Raw genomic sequence first — 14,496 nt, forward strand, 5'->3', positions numbered from 1 at the left:
TCGGCTCATTGACAGCCCTCCCCGGCTCCCCCTCACGGCTCAGGGCCTCAGCCCTCGGGCTCATCTCTGTTTCTTTCCCCCTTCTTCTCTGACTCTCTCCGTCCTCCTTCCCTGGCGGCGCCGACTGGTCGAGCGGCGGCGCGCCCTTCGTCACCTCCTGGCCCAGCCCTTCGCCAGCGACGATCATCCACCAGGTACGCCCCTTCTCTTACCTTCCCCTGTGCGAGACGGAGCACCCCAAACCACTAACAAAACTATTTGTATTCGGATCTGATCCAGTTTTACAATATATTACCTACTAACCTCGATTTCGTTTGCAAAAAAATCGGTTGCCCATGTGGACACCCAAGTCCTATGCGGGGTCCGCCTGACAGCTTATTACGTGGTACCGTAGCAATCTGATGCAGCGGGTCGATTAGGATCACACCGCGCACAAGATCTCAGGTCACTGCAAGTCCTGGTGGTATCCATGCTGTGCTATTTTACAGGAATTACTAGTTTACATATCAAAATGATTAGGGATTAGTAGGCTCTGCTAGCAATTAGCAGGACTGCCATCTACAAAAATCTGATGTGCAGTTTTCACATACCCGAGCAAAGACAGATGTGCCTGCTAACCAGTTTTATCAAATGGCCATATATGCTTCAATTTAGTACTTAGCTACGGTATCTTTGCAGTCATTGATAGATGTCTTCCATGGAAGGAAATCTGGTGCAAAATAATCCCTTCAAATCCCCAAAACTTGGACAATCTTGGGCAAGACTGGACTAAAAAATTGAATTAGCATTGTAGTTTCTTAGAAAAAAATGAATAGGAGAAGGAAAATTACAGGCTGTTGTAGCCTACACCTCTGCACCCCCAAACTGGTGCCTAACAACTATTCATGTAGGTGTTTATGTAGTTCTTATGGTTATGAGGTGTATTTAAATCTCTGATTCAAAGTTTAAATAGGCCAGTTCACATATGTTTTGAACCTCAGTGAGGAACTGGCTTTAGCTGGTTTGCTGCATTAAGATTTGCTGCCATGGCCCTAACTACCAGAAAACACTAGTAGTCGGAACAAACAGCTTAGTTTGTTCTTATATCACTTTTATCTTCTTTCTATAGTTTAACTAATTTCCTATTTTCTTTACATTCTTGTTTCCAGCATAAAAAATAATACCCACACACAGCTTACTGCTTGTTTTGGGATAGATGGCAGATAGAGAGAGACGAACAGTGTTTGTCACTGTGGGGACCACATGTTTTGATTCTCTTGTCATGGCAGTGGATTCTCCAGAAGTGAAAAAAGCTTTGTTGCAAAAAGGTTATACTGACCTTCTTATTCAAATGGGCCGAGGGACATACGTTCCATCTAAGGTTGGTTGGCTTATACTTCTGTAGTAAATTTTAAAAATGTAATTCCTCTCTAGTGTGCATGCATGATGATTTCTACTCTTTTAGGAATCTTCTGTGATGAATATTACATTGCATAACTGATAATTTACTAAGTTAGACTAAGTGAAAACGTGAACTGGAAAGACCCCACAAGTTACGGGATGAACTTAATTTTGTGAAGTGTTTGATGCAAATAATGATTATGTTTTTGACAGATCATTTTAAATCAAATGTCTTTTTAAGAAAACAATGTGGCTGTGTGAACTGATGTTTTCTAAACGGCAGTTCTAACTTTATGTTTGAGAAAACAAACCTATAGTTGTTTCACTGTGCTGTTCATGATGTTGTTTCTTCGTCATGCATCCAACTTGATTCAGTGGTTGCTTGCTTTGACCTAATTTTTTGCTTTTCCTTTTCAAAGATTCATTTTAGCACAGCATGCATTTTTTAATTACGCCCCCGAAAAATAATAATAAAAAGAATTGTACTCAACATGTTGATTGGAATTAGCTTCTTACCATAAAACACAATTAAACTATTTATCTGTTCTGGAATACAGGTGTCAGAAGATGCAACCCTTCAAGTTGATCATTTCATGTTTTCACCAAGCATTGCTGACAATATGAGAACAGCTTCCCTAGTTATTAGCCATGCAGGTATTATAGTGTTTCCTTATGGTGAAAAATGCAAAGATAATGGAATATTTTTCATGGCATGTTATATCTTTCTTGGGTTAAGCTTGAAACTGCCAGCTTGACATGTTGTTGAATTTTTCAATAATTTTCAGCTGTAGACCTAAAATATATTCTATTAGTGCACCTGGGGCTGCACAAACTACCAGCCATAGAGCTAAACATGTTGTTTTGGATTTAGCCGATACTAAAGTACGAGTGACCCCTTTAGTATTGAAAGATGAATGCATAGATTTAATCCTGGGGATGGATTGGTTAAAAAGATATCAGGTCATGGTGGATCTGTCATCTAGAAGTCTCTGTCTTCGCACCTTGGACGGACAGTTAAACACTACCTATACAACTTAATACTGATTGGGTAGTAAATAAGGTTGAAGGAAAAGCGCTTCACGAGATCCCAGTGGTCTGTGAATGCCCAGATGTGTTTCCGGATGATCTGCCAGGAATGCCTCGGGATAGAGTGGTAGAGTTCTCTATAGAGCTAGAACAAGGCACAACACCCATTTCTAGACGACCCTATTGTATGCCTCCCAATGAGCTGGCAGAGCTTAAGAGTTGCCCCATGCAGTATCATTTTACGAATGCGCCATTTGTTCTTGTGGAAACAGTCAGCAAGGTACTCAAATTTGAATTCAAAGACAGCCTGTTTGAATCAAACTACTGAAAACCCAGAAAACAGCCTGAACCCAGTATGTTCAGATGGATTTTAAACTGACTTAGAGGCTGAATTGAAAGGTGTGCCTGAAACAAAAATTGTAGCCAAATGACAGGTCTATAACTTTGCTTTTGGACAAATCTGAAGTTTAATAACAATTTTGAGAGATCCAGAGGCTTAAAGATCAAGGTTCAGCACGGTTTTGAGTTTGATTCAGAAGTGGGCACTGGGCAGTACCAAATAAGGATTGGGCACAGCTATGTACTGGAACTGGAAGAGCAGCCCAAGGTGTCCCAGAAGCAGTGTCCCCCTATTTGCCTCTTTTCTGCTTCCCCAGAGAAAATTTCGACGGATCTTGTCAACTGCCTTCAATCCATCCAAGCAGGGCAAGATAGTGTCTCATTTTAAGCTTATAAGGACAGTGCTTTCTTATTAGAATTTCTTTCATAAAAAAACCTTGCTTTATAAAGTAACTTAATTCCATAAAGACACCATTACCTTTGTTAGGTGCAACTACTTCACTTTTTACCATTGCACAATGCACTCATCTTTTGCTGCTATAGTTTTTTTCTTTCATTTGTCAAGTCGTTGAATAATCTGTGCAAGTAATCTGCAGCAAGTTCCTGGTAGTATCAGTTTTAAGTGTTTCATGCTAAAAGGGATCAGCATAGCTGCCCTCCTGCAACTTGAGTGGTTGTGCATCTTGAGCAAGGTCTCAAGCCAACTCTTATGATTTGCTAGCTGATTTTGCATGTTAGAATATCTTGTTTGTATGTTATTTATTGTTTAGTCTCTCAAGATTTGACTCTGGCAGGTTCAGGAAGTATATTCGAGACGCTACGACTCGGCAAACCTCTAATTGTTGTTGTAAATGAAGATTTGATGGACAATCACCAGAGTGAGCTAGCAGAAGAGTTGGCTGAAAGGAAGCACCTCTTCTGTGCACACCCACAAACACTGGGAGAGACCATCGGAGCAATGGACCTAGGGACACTCGTTCCTTATGTGCCAGGGGATGCCGAACCAGTTGTCACCCTGATCAACAAATTTCTTGGATTTCCAGTTGACTGACAAGTGAAGATAAGCAGTAACGCCCCTTATCTGGTCAAACTAAATGGACTGACTGATTGACTCACATGGCGAGCTGATGATTTCATATTGTTGTACAGTAATAGAAAGATGATCTTTCTTGTCATTGAGCATAAGTCATGTCTCTACTAAGTCTGGATATCGAGCCAGCTCAGCTCAGCTCGTTATGTTCATGAGCTAGAAATTGGGCTCGGCTCGTTTGCCAGCTCGAGCTGGTTCGTTTAGCTTGCAGCCATGGCCGCAGGGAGCAGGAACTCGAGGCCGTAGGTGGCGGAGCGGAGCTTGGGCAGGTGCGCAGGGCAGAGTCGAGGTGCACGGCGCTGGCCGGGCTGGCCGGCCGGGGAGCTTTAGACTATCCGCACTTGTCGTATTTTAAATTCATCCTCTAAAATGAATATTCTTACTTGATCATCAAGATTTTCTTCTTTATACTCAGTTTCGCTGTGCTCATTCATCCTCGATATCTCTATTCTATACCAATTATCAGCAAATGAGACCCATGTGTCAGATTTTTTTATCCCCCTCAGAGCCCTCTCTCTCCCAGCCTCCCTCTGTCGGCTTGCCCCATTCCTGCTCTGCCCCATCGGCAGGATTCGCGTGCGGCGAGGTGATCAGACCGCCGCGGCGGCGGCCATGCCTCCTCCCTCCGCGTGGGGCCTCGCCGCGGAGTAGGGGCGAGGGGACGCAACGGCGGAGCTCACCATCCTCCCTCCCTGTCCCTGGCCGGCGCGCCCCTCCTCACCTTCTCGCCGCCACCGCCTCGGCTCCGCCCCGGACGACGGCGAATGGGCTCCCCCCTCGTCGGCTCAGAGGCGGGCGTGTGGGACGGCGGCGCGTGCGCGGGGCGGCGGCGGGTCTGCGGAATGGCGGTGGGGCCACAAGAAGGCGGCGGGCACGCGGGACCGCGGCACCCGCGCGACCTCGAGCTCGGCTCGCGGCGGCGGCAAGCCTCTCTCCTCTTCTCTCGTTTGACGGTCGGCACCTTCCCCCACGCCCTCCTCCGACCTCCACCGCCACCGCCTCCTCTGTTCTCCACGGCACGGACCCGCTTGGATCGGGCATGGACGCCGCGGATTGGGCTCCCCTACTCCCTTCGCCCCCCATCCCCTGCTCCCAGGCGGCGCGGACGGTGTGTGACGAGAGGAGTCCTGCGGCGCGCCGCGGATTTGGCAGCGGCAGCACCCTGCGGCGCGCGGCGTTCGGCGGCGGCGGCGTCCTGCAGCAGCTGCGGCGTGCGGCGAGTTGGGGCGGGACGCCATCCTCCTCCTGCGCCGCTTCACCGAACGGCGGAGGCGGGACCTCCCTGGGGTGGGCGGAGCGCGTGCTCGCTGTCCTCGCCAGGCGAGGCGGGGCGGCCTCCGCCGGTGGCCCGTGGCTGCCTTGCTGCTCTTCGCCGGTGCTGTAACACCCAGGTGTTTAATTAGTTAAACGAGGGTCATTAGCATCCAAATCATGTACCCTTAACCAAGAAATGTCGCATTAAATGCATGTGTATGTATGTGTGTCTCTGTGTATGTGTGCATATAAAGCTATTTTATAATATGATTGTATATTTCATGCTCAACTTGTCATTAAAAGTATTAACTAGAAAAACCCTCATAATTTAGTGCCTTGCAAGACTACATGAAATAATTAGGAATTCAAACTCTTTGTTGTGTTAGATTTAAAATAACTTTCAAACCATGGTCTATTTGAACTTTTTCCTAAAATAAAACTTGTAGAGTTTTAAAGGTTTAACATTTTTAATACTTAAATATTTTTAAGTTTCCATACAAAAGTCGAAGAAATTTTGAAATTAACTCGAATCGGGTAATAACGTACATTCGTCGGTTTTCAAATTTAACTTTTGATTTGAGCCCCAAATGAAAGTAAACTTGAAACAAAAGTGGTAGGGTTTGAAATTTGGAACCGCTTTCGTATTCAAAACTTTTTGAGTGTGAATTGAAAATTTTGAGAAAAATTCAAATTTGAATTAGTCAAATTTCTTTCTCTCTCTCTTCTCTCTCTCACCCTCCCATGTTCCTGCCCGGCCGAGCAGAGCCGCCGGCCGCGCGCCGTTTCCCCGGCCAAGAGCCGCGCCCTCGCCGCGCCCCCAGCCCGCTCCGCCCCGGTTCCTCTCTGAAGCTTCTCGACCCCGCCACGCGTCGCCGATCCCTGCACGCAAGACGAGGATGGCCACCGAACTGCCACGGCGACGTCGTGACGACCCGGCCGACCGCGCCTCGCTCCTTCTCGCGACCTTGACCGCCCAGAGTCTCCCCTCGATGCTCAGAGACGTCCCCGACCTCCCTTCGTCGCTCCTGAGCCCGAGAGCCGAGCCCCGCGCGCCCCTTTGCCGAGAACGGCCAGCGCCGCCCGCCATTAGCGCCGCCGCTCGCCGGTCTCCCGCGGAGCTCCCTCCTCCACCCTTCCTCGCGCCCAACAAACCCTGCAAAGAGCTTCATTGACATCCACCGGTGCTCCCCGACCCACTCGCCGTCGCTCACGACCGCCGGACGGTCGCCGCCGCCGCTCGCCGCCCCTGCCGGCCGCTGCTTTCCGCGGCGCCGCCTGCTCCGGTCACACCAGCCCCAACCGAGCTCACCTCTAGGTCCCTCTCGCTCTCCTCTTGCTTTTTCCCACCGGGCCCCTCGCCGCCGGCCGCCGCAAGCGCCGGATTCCGGCCGCCCGCCACCTCATCTGCTCCAAAGTCCGGCCAGGGGCCTATCTGCGAGGAAAACACTTCTTCCAGGGGCCTCTGCGCAAAAAGTTATTTCTTTTTCTTTTGTTTCCAAAACAGCAAACTTTGAAAATGTCTAGAAATTCGTAGAAAAATCAGAAAAATGCAAATCCAAATGTTCTGGAATCCTTGCAATAAGATCTACAACTTTCATTACATGCACATATTTATTTTCTGTCTGTATTTTAATCTAGGAAAAAGATTAGATTACATACACTATAATTATTCTAGGAGTCCTACTAAGAATCTATGGGTGATTTTTGGCTGGTAGCTAATCCATGCCATGCTTAGCTGGGTGTAAAAATTTGAGCACCATTTGACACTTGTAACTAGATGAAACCCTAGTCTTGGTTAGATCTAGTAGAATAATATATTCTTTTATTTCTGGGTGTTCTGATTTAGACATATGTAAGAGACTTTTTCTGTGTACTTGCAATACTAGATGAACACCACTGTCCAAGTTTTGTTATTTTTAGATTTGTGTAACTAGCTCCGTGATTTAATCTATTTAAATGGTGTTATATTGTGATAAATAGTTGTTGCATCGAGAAAAATCTAAATTTTTTACCATGGCTTAGTCTTCAGAAGATAAGCTAGCACACAAACTTTGAAAGCCAAAAACACTTTGCAACTCTTTGTACTAATTAGTCTTGTTATATGTGAGTTAAATTTGTGAATTTTATTACCCCTGTTTTATGTCTGGAAGAATTCTGATAAATTTAAAGTGTGTTTAGAATCGTATGTTGACTCCTCTGTAAAAATTTGAGATTCAAAAATGTTGTAGTTTAATTTGTGTAAATGTTGTAGCTGCGGAATCTACTTCTAACTTATGAAGTGTTGACACTCAACTCTAGATTCTTTTATGAACTAAAACATATTAGATTTTACTCTATAAACGATTGCCCAGTAAAATATGAATGAAAGTGTTTCACTCTTTAACTCCAGATTTTGTTTGAATTACAACTTTATAGTGAAGCAAGTTATAAATTATTATCATCACAACAACTCACCCATGTGCATTTCATATAGATACTACTACTCTCGCTGACGGAACATACGAGCTGGTGCCCGAGTCCGAGAGTGAGCAGCTTGAAGCTCAAGTTAATCTAACTGAAGCTGCGCAAGACCCGAACCCAATTTCAGAAGAGCCCAGATCCAGCTACGCCCAAGATGGCAAGCCCCGGAGCATGTCCGACTATTTTAAATTTATGCAACTTATTATTGTTTCTATCTACTTGTGCATTTAAGTTACAGGAGTTGATTGGAACCTTAGTTGCATGATCTTAGGTACCTATGCTTGAACACTAGTATGTGTGGGTCGCTAGTTGGCTATGCTAATGGTTCGGTAGAAGTCGAGTGATTTTCTGTCACTCGCGAGAATTATAGGCGTTGGATGTTTTCTACCTACTGCAACTATAAGGCCTACGGGCGGGGCTGTGGTACTTGTGATGCCCCGCCTGTTTAGTGAAATTTGATAAGGCCGCAGTGTGTTGTAGTGGTGGTTAAGCGTTTGAACGTACTAACCACATGCCGAGAAATATGGTAATCGGTAAGCATAAGTACCTGATTGGCCCGGCAAGTGGACTTTACTTTCACCTTCTTTGAACGTCGTTTCTCATGCGCGCACATGCGGGTGCAGAGTCGTCGTACTCTGTAGTCGAGGACGGTGACTCTGATCCACAACCCGGAAAGAAAGGGGAAATGTTGCACGTGTGACTCTGGGAGTAATCACGTGACGTGTGTTTAGGTCTGCCTTGCAAGGTTAACAAATTCGATTCGAATCGTCCGCCTCTCACGGATATTGGGACTGCTTAACCCTTTTACCACATAGAGTAAGAAGTGAAAGATGAGGATGATGAATATGGTTGATTGGATGATAAAAGATAATTTTTTTTCACCATGTGTGCTATTGGATAGATGCTCACATAGAATGGTTAATTGAACTAGAACCTAAAAACTAAAACCGGTAATTAAGGATCTACTCATTACTGCTTTTCGGCAAAACAAACCCTCAAGCCAAAAGCCTTGCATGTCTAGGTAATGGGTTAAATATACCCAGAGTCGGGTAAGCCTTGCTGAGTATTAGTATACTCAGCCTTGCTTGTGGCTATATTTTGTTTCAGGTGAAACCGTTGAGGATATGATTGCCAGTTTGACCTGGCATGCACTCTCCCTCCTGGTTGGTCCGTGGAGTGGGATCCGTCCCCGGCCAACAATGACAAGAGCGAGTGATGTCACGAATCGGGCTTCATCGTGACACCCATATCGTCGGTAGATATCGTGTATCGTATCCGTTGCAATAAAGAACTCTGGTGTTTATCTTTTATGTTGGCTTTACGCAAAGTACTTTGTAAATTTTGGAACTTGGTTTGTAATTCTACTATTATGTTAAAATCTCTGTGTTGTAATATATGGTGTAGTGTTGTAATCTCTGTGTTGTAATTTACCCGACGGACCTCCGATGTGCCCCGTCTGCTGTGCGAGTTAAACCTAATTGCCTTTGCAACAATGGTTAGCGCACTTAAGCCGGTTTAAGTCGGGCGGTTCTGCCACAGCTGGTATCAGAGCCGAACAAAGCGTGCATCAGAGAATGCGATGAGTTTTTGAAGAATTTTATTAAAATTTTGACCACAAAAATTGTGTCTGCAAATTACGTTGGTTCGTTAAGGATGGTGCCTAGTTCGTAAAGCCCTAGGGGAAATATGGAAAGTTACTAGGTGGCTATCTAACTTATGTCATTATATATCTGACTTCCAGCACTTTACTTTCTGTCAGACCTTATCTTTGTGCACAATCAACCCTTAAATTCTGTAACAACGCACCTACGCTAAGTTAAGAAGGTAAGGATCCTCAGTCAGCTGAGGGAGTCTGACCTTCCCGTCGGTGATGCGAGCCGAACGTTGCGCTGAAGCAATGGCATACTTGAGGTGCTGCCAATATACCAACTAACAGTTGCCTATATTGGGAGTAAAGTATGCTCAGTCAGCTGAGGGAGACGGACCTTCCCGTCGGTGATGCGAACCGAACGCTGTGCTCAAGCAGTGGCCTACTTGAGCTGCTGCCAATATATCGACTATCAGTCGATTATATTGGGAGTAAAGGAACTCATGAATACGCTATTTCAGTGGCGTATGTTAACGTTGGCCATACGACGGAAAATTGTATGGCTGCCGTTTCTATAGTGAATGGCAATGTATGGGTGAATATGTGGGCAATTGCATATGCGTTACCCATGTGGCGTAGGACACATGGGGTCCGTTCGTGAGTGTTGGCACGAAGGGTCCAGTCGTGAATATTCATATATATACATGTTATGCATCTTCTGCAGGTACGCTAACCGCGATTACGTTAAGTTAAGAACGATTAGAATTCGGCTAAACATATATAGGGAGAGACGTAATTTTTGTGCTATGCTACCGGCGCTAACCCCGTAAGTCCAAAGCTATTTGACAGTTGTTTGTTTTGTGAGGACGAATAGGTCGTGCATGCATCATGATCTTAAACTGGAAATCAATAAAAGTACATGTGGTAATGGGGAATACTGAGGTTTGCATCTGAGCACGAGCTATTTTTCACGATTAAGGTCTATCTAGACTCTGTTCTGTCTGCCGTGTCTGGATATAGGAAGTTACCGAACTCAGCACAGGACTCTATCTGCCGAAGTGCTTGAGTAGAGTACAAAAGTTGTAAAATGTTAAATTACCCCTCGACTGTCAAAAGTTGGGAGGATTTGGTTGAACAGGACGTGAGTTGTGATTTTCTTGTAACGAACAATCTTCTGGCCATGTTGTTATATAATTCATGCGAATTCTATTTTTCTGCATTTACTCTTTTGTACTTTGGGGCATTGTTTATCACTTGCTCACAAAAAGAGTTTTTGCATGTTCCAGATGGTGGGATCGACGCGTGGCAATCCGGAGGGTTTCGTGAACGCGAGTGGTAGCGGATCGCAGCAGCCGCCACCCCCACCACCAGGCCTTGCGGAAGTCCTGTCCGCCCAGACTGAGTTGCTTCGCCAACTTGTCCAAGGGCAGCAGCGAGGTGGACACCACGTCCATCAACCTCAAGCTGCTGGTTATCAGGAATTCTTTGCAACCCAGCCTCCTCTGTTCAACAGGACAGAAGAACCCCTGGATGCGGATGCTTGGATTCGCACAATCGAGTCCAAGTTTGCACTATTTCCGGTACCATGCTCGGAGGAAAATAAGGCTCGTTTTGCCGCGCAACAGCTTCGCGGTTCTGCGCGTCTTTGGTGGGACAACTACCATGGCATGCTTTCGGCCGATCACGTGGTTACTTGGAACGAATTCAAAAATGCATTTAGGGACCACCATATTCCAGAGGGTCTTATGGAAAGGAAACTGAATGAGTTCCTAGCTCTCACTCAAGGGACTCGTACGGTTATGCAATATGCCCAAGCTTTTAATGGACTCTGTCAATACGCGGGCTATCATGCTGACACAGATGTTAAGAAGCATGACCGCTTTCGCAGAGGACTCAATACCAAGCTCAAGGAACGTCTGAATCCCATTAAGGTCGACACATACAATGAGCTGGTTAATCTAGCACTCACTCAAGAGGATTGTATCATAGCTCACCATGCTGAGAAAAAGAGGAAAGCGCCAGCTGGATCCTCTAGTGCTCCGCCACAAAGGTATCGCACAGTGCAAAATGTTGCACCCCAGGCTCCTCAGAGAGCTCCGCAGCAAGGGCGTTGGGTTATCAAACCTCCACTGCAGCAGGGTGTTGCACGTCTCCCTATTCCTCAGTTAACTGGCCCAAGGCCAAATGCTCCCCAGCCAGCCCGTCCAAGTGATGGAAATCGTTGCTTCAATTGTGGGAGCTCAACTCATTTCGCCCGTGAGTGCCCACAACCCAAGCGACAAAACCAAGGCCAAGGCTCTAATCAGAACAACAAGAACAAGGGCAGAAACTATTCAGGTCAGGCAAGGGCGCATCAATTTTACCACTCTGGCTGAACTTCCTGAGGGTGCACCAGTGATGACGGGTACCTTTTCTATCCACAACAAGCCTGCAGTTATACTATTTGATTCCGGTGCATCCCATAGTTTCATTAATGCAAAATTTGGTGCAAAAGTGGGTTTGGATTTCTGTCACACAAAAGGGTCCTATATGATATCCACACCGGGTGGAAAGATTGCTTCAAATCAAATCATAAGAAATGTTCCAATCAAACTGGGTAGTAAAGTCATCAAAACCGATCTGATCTTGTTGGCACTAGAAGGCCTTGATATAATATTGGGAATGGATTGGATGACTCGGCATGGAGTGGCTTTGGACATTCCCTCCCGGGCCGTTGAAATAAATTCCCCGATCCAAGGAGCCACTACTCTTTATTTGCCCTCCCAAGAGTGCACCAATTCTTGTGCATTTGCCATGAGCAAATCCAGATTAGAAGAAATCCCAATAGTGTGCGAGTTTGCCGACGTTTTTCCGGATGACTTGCCAGGAATGCCACCGGATAGGGACATCGAGTTTATTATTGAGTTGCAGCCAGGCACTGCACCTATCTCAAAGAGGTCCTATAGAATGCCACCTAAGGAATTGGCCGAATTAAAAATTCAACTTCAAGAACTTCTTGATAAAGGTTTTATTCGCCCTAGTGCATCACCTTGGGGTTGCCCGGCCCTATTTGTGAAGAAAAAGGATGATAGTTTGAGGTTGTGTGTGGACTACCGGCCTCTCAATGCGGTGACAATCAAAAATAAATATCTCCTTCCCCGCATTGATGTTTTATTTGATCAGTTGGCTGGAGTTAGGGTGTTTTCCAAGTTGGATCTTCGCTCTGGATATCATCAGATCAAAATCCGACCCTGTGATATTCCTAAAACCGCCTTCTCTACAAGATATGGACTATATGAATATTTAGTTATGTCCTTTGGCCTCACAAACGCACCTGCATATTTCATGTATCTCATGAATTCGGTGTTCATGCCGGAGCTTGACAAGTTTATCGTGGTTTTTATTGATGACATCCTTGTTTATTCCAAGAATGAGGAGGACCATGCCAAACACTTGCGCATCGTTCTTCAACATCTTAGAGATCATCAATTATATGCTAAGTTTTCCAAATGTGAATTCTGGTTAGACAGGGTGAAATTTTTGGGTCATACTATATCCAGTGAAGGCATAGCTGTTGATTCTAGTAAAGTGCAAGAAGTGATAGACTGGAAACCTCCTACTTCCGTTCATCAAATTCGCAGTTTTCTTGGTCTAGCTGGATATTATCGTCGATTCATTCCGGACTTCTCAAAAATTGCTAAGCCTATGACCGAACTGTTGAAGAAAGGAATAAAATTTGTCTGGGATGAAAGATGTGATAAAGCTTTCCACACTCTAAGGGAGTTGCTGACTAAGGCCCCAGTCTTAGCTCAACCTGATAATGCCAAGCCCTTTGACGTGTATTGTGACGCGTCGGGTACGGGTCTTGGTTGTGTGCTCATGCAAAACAATAGAGTCATTGCCTATGCTTCCCGATCTCTTCGGCCCCATGAGCAGAACTATCCTACTCATGACCTCGAGTTAGCAGCCGTCGTTCATGCTCTAAAGATTTGGAGACACTATCTTATGGGCACTCATTGCAATATCTACACAGACCATAAGAGTCTCAAATATATCTTCACCCAAGTCGATCTAAATATGAGACAAAGAAGATGGTTGGAATTAATCAAAGACTACGATCTCGAGGTGCACTACCATCCGGGCAAGGCTAATGTAGTCGCGGATGCACTAAGCCGCAAGACTCATTGTAATTGCCTAGCTGTTGAATCTTATGACCAGACACTGTGTTCTGAAATGAGAAGACTCAATTTGGAAATGATTCCCCAAGGCACTTTAAACCACATTTCCATTGAACCAACCCTCCACGATCAAATTATCATGGCGCAACTACATGATGAAGGTGTGAAAATCATCAAGCAGAAGCTCTCCCAAGGGGAAGAAAAGTATAAATGTTTCCGTCAAGACCACAATGGAATTCTATGGTTCGAAAGCCGCATAGTCGTTCCAAAGAATCATGAGCTCCGAAAGCAAATCCTCGATGAGGCACACCTTTCCAAGTTCTCCATTCATCCAGGGAGTAACAAAATGTATCAAGATCTTAAACAAAACTTCTGGTGGACTAGGATGAAAAGGGAAATTGCTAAATATGTTTCTGAATGTGATACCTGTCGGCGAGTAAAAGCCAGCCACTTGAAGGTAGCCGGCCCTCTTCAACCTTTGTCTATCCCATCATGGAAATGGGAAGACATAAGTATGGATTTTATTGTTGGATTGACAACTACATCCCAAAAGCACGACTCCATTTGGGTTATCGTGGATAGGCTTACAAAGACGGCTCACTTCATTCCAGTGCACACCACCTATAATGCCAAGAAATATGCCGAGATTTATCTCGATCGCATTGTTTGCCTACATGGCGTACCTAAAACGATCATTTCTGATCGTGGTACTCAATTCACAGCACGCTTTTGGGAACAATTGCAAGCTTCTCTTGGTACCAAACTGATTCGAAGCTCAGCTTATCATCCTCAAACCGATGGACAAACAGAGAGAATAAACCAAATCCTAAAAGACATGTTGAGGGCTTGTGTCATTCACTTTGACAAGAGTTGGGATAAGTGCTTATCTCTAGCAGAATTCTCGTACAACAATAGCTATCAAGAGAGTTTGAAAATGGCACCATTTGAGGCCTTGTATGGTCGAAGGTGTCGTACTCCTTTGAGCTAGTCGCAAGTCGGAGAACGAGTGGTATTCGGACCTGATCTTGTAACCGAGGCAGAGGAAAAAGTGAGGGTAATCCAAGCAAATCTTAAGGCGGCACAATCTAGGCAAAAGAGCTATTTCGACAAAAGAAGAGATCCCTTGCAATTCGAAGTTGGAGATCATGTATACCTTCGGGTTTCCCCAACCAGGGGTGTACAAAGATTTGGAGTAAAAGGAA

The 14,496-nt window shown here is 45.4% G+C and overlaps 1 protein-coding gene across 2 annotated transcripts; it reads left to right on the plus strand.

The window, feature by feature from the left end:
- LOC120701245 (UDP-N-acetylglucosamine transferase subunit ALG13 homolog) lies at positions 1–4,249 on the plus strand. 2 transcript variants are annotated; one of them, XM_039985380.1, is made up of 4 exons: positions 1–194; positions 1,149–1,360; positions 1,938–2,034; positions 3,540–4,249. In XM_039985380.1, the coding sequence occupies exons 2-4, from the start codon at positions 1,196–1,198 to the stop codon at positions 3,794–3,796; spliced, it is 519 nt and encodes a 172-aa protein (XP_039841314.1). In that variant the 5' UTR covers positions 1–194; positions 1,149–1,195; the 3' UTR covers positions 3,797–4,249. The 2 variants fall into 2 exon arrangements, with proteins under 2 accessions (XP_039841314.1, XP_039841307.1); XM_039985373.1 differs by having other exon boundaries at positions 27–194; positions 1,196–1,360.
- The last annotated feature ends 10,247 nt before the right edge of the window (positions 4,250–14,496 follow it).

Source organism: Panicum virgatum, chromosome 1K (genome assembly GCF_016808335.1).
Source record: "Panicum virgatum strain AP13 chromosome 1K, P.virgatum_v5, whole genome shotgun sequence".
Classification (NCBI taxonomy): Eukaryota; Viridiplantae; Streptophyta; class Magnoliopsida; order Poales; family Poaceae; genus Panicum; species Panicum virgatum.

Excerpts from the sequence above, each read along its gene's own strand:
- LOC120701245 (XM_039985380.1), top strand. The coding sequence starts at position 1,196 with ATGGCAGATAGAGAGAGACGAACAGTGTTTGTCACTGTGGGGACCACA. Across the intron at positions 1,361-1,937 it reads GGACATACGTTCCATCTAAG|GTGTCAGAAGATGCAACCCT; the intron begins GTTGGTTGGCTT and ends TCTGGAATACAG. Across the intron at positions 2,035-3,539 it reads CCTAGTTATTAGCCATGCAG|GTTCAGGAAGTATATTCGAG; the intron begins GTATTATAGTGT and ends TGACTCTGGCAG.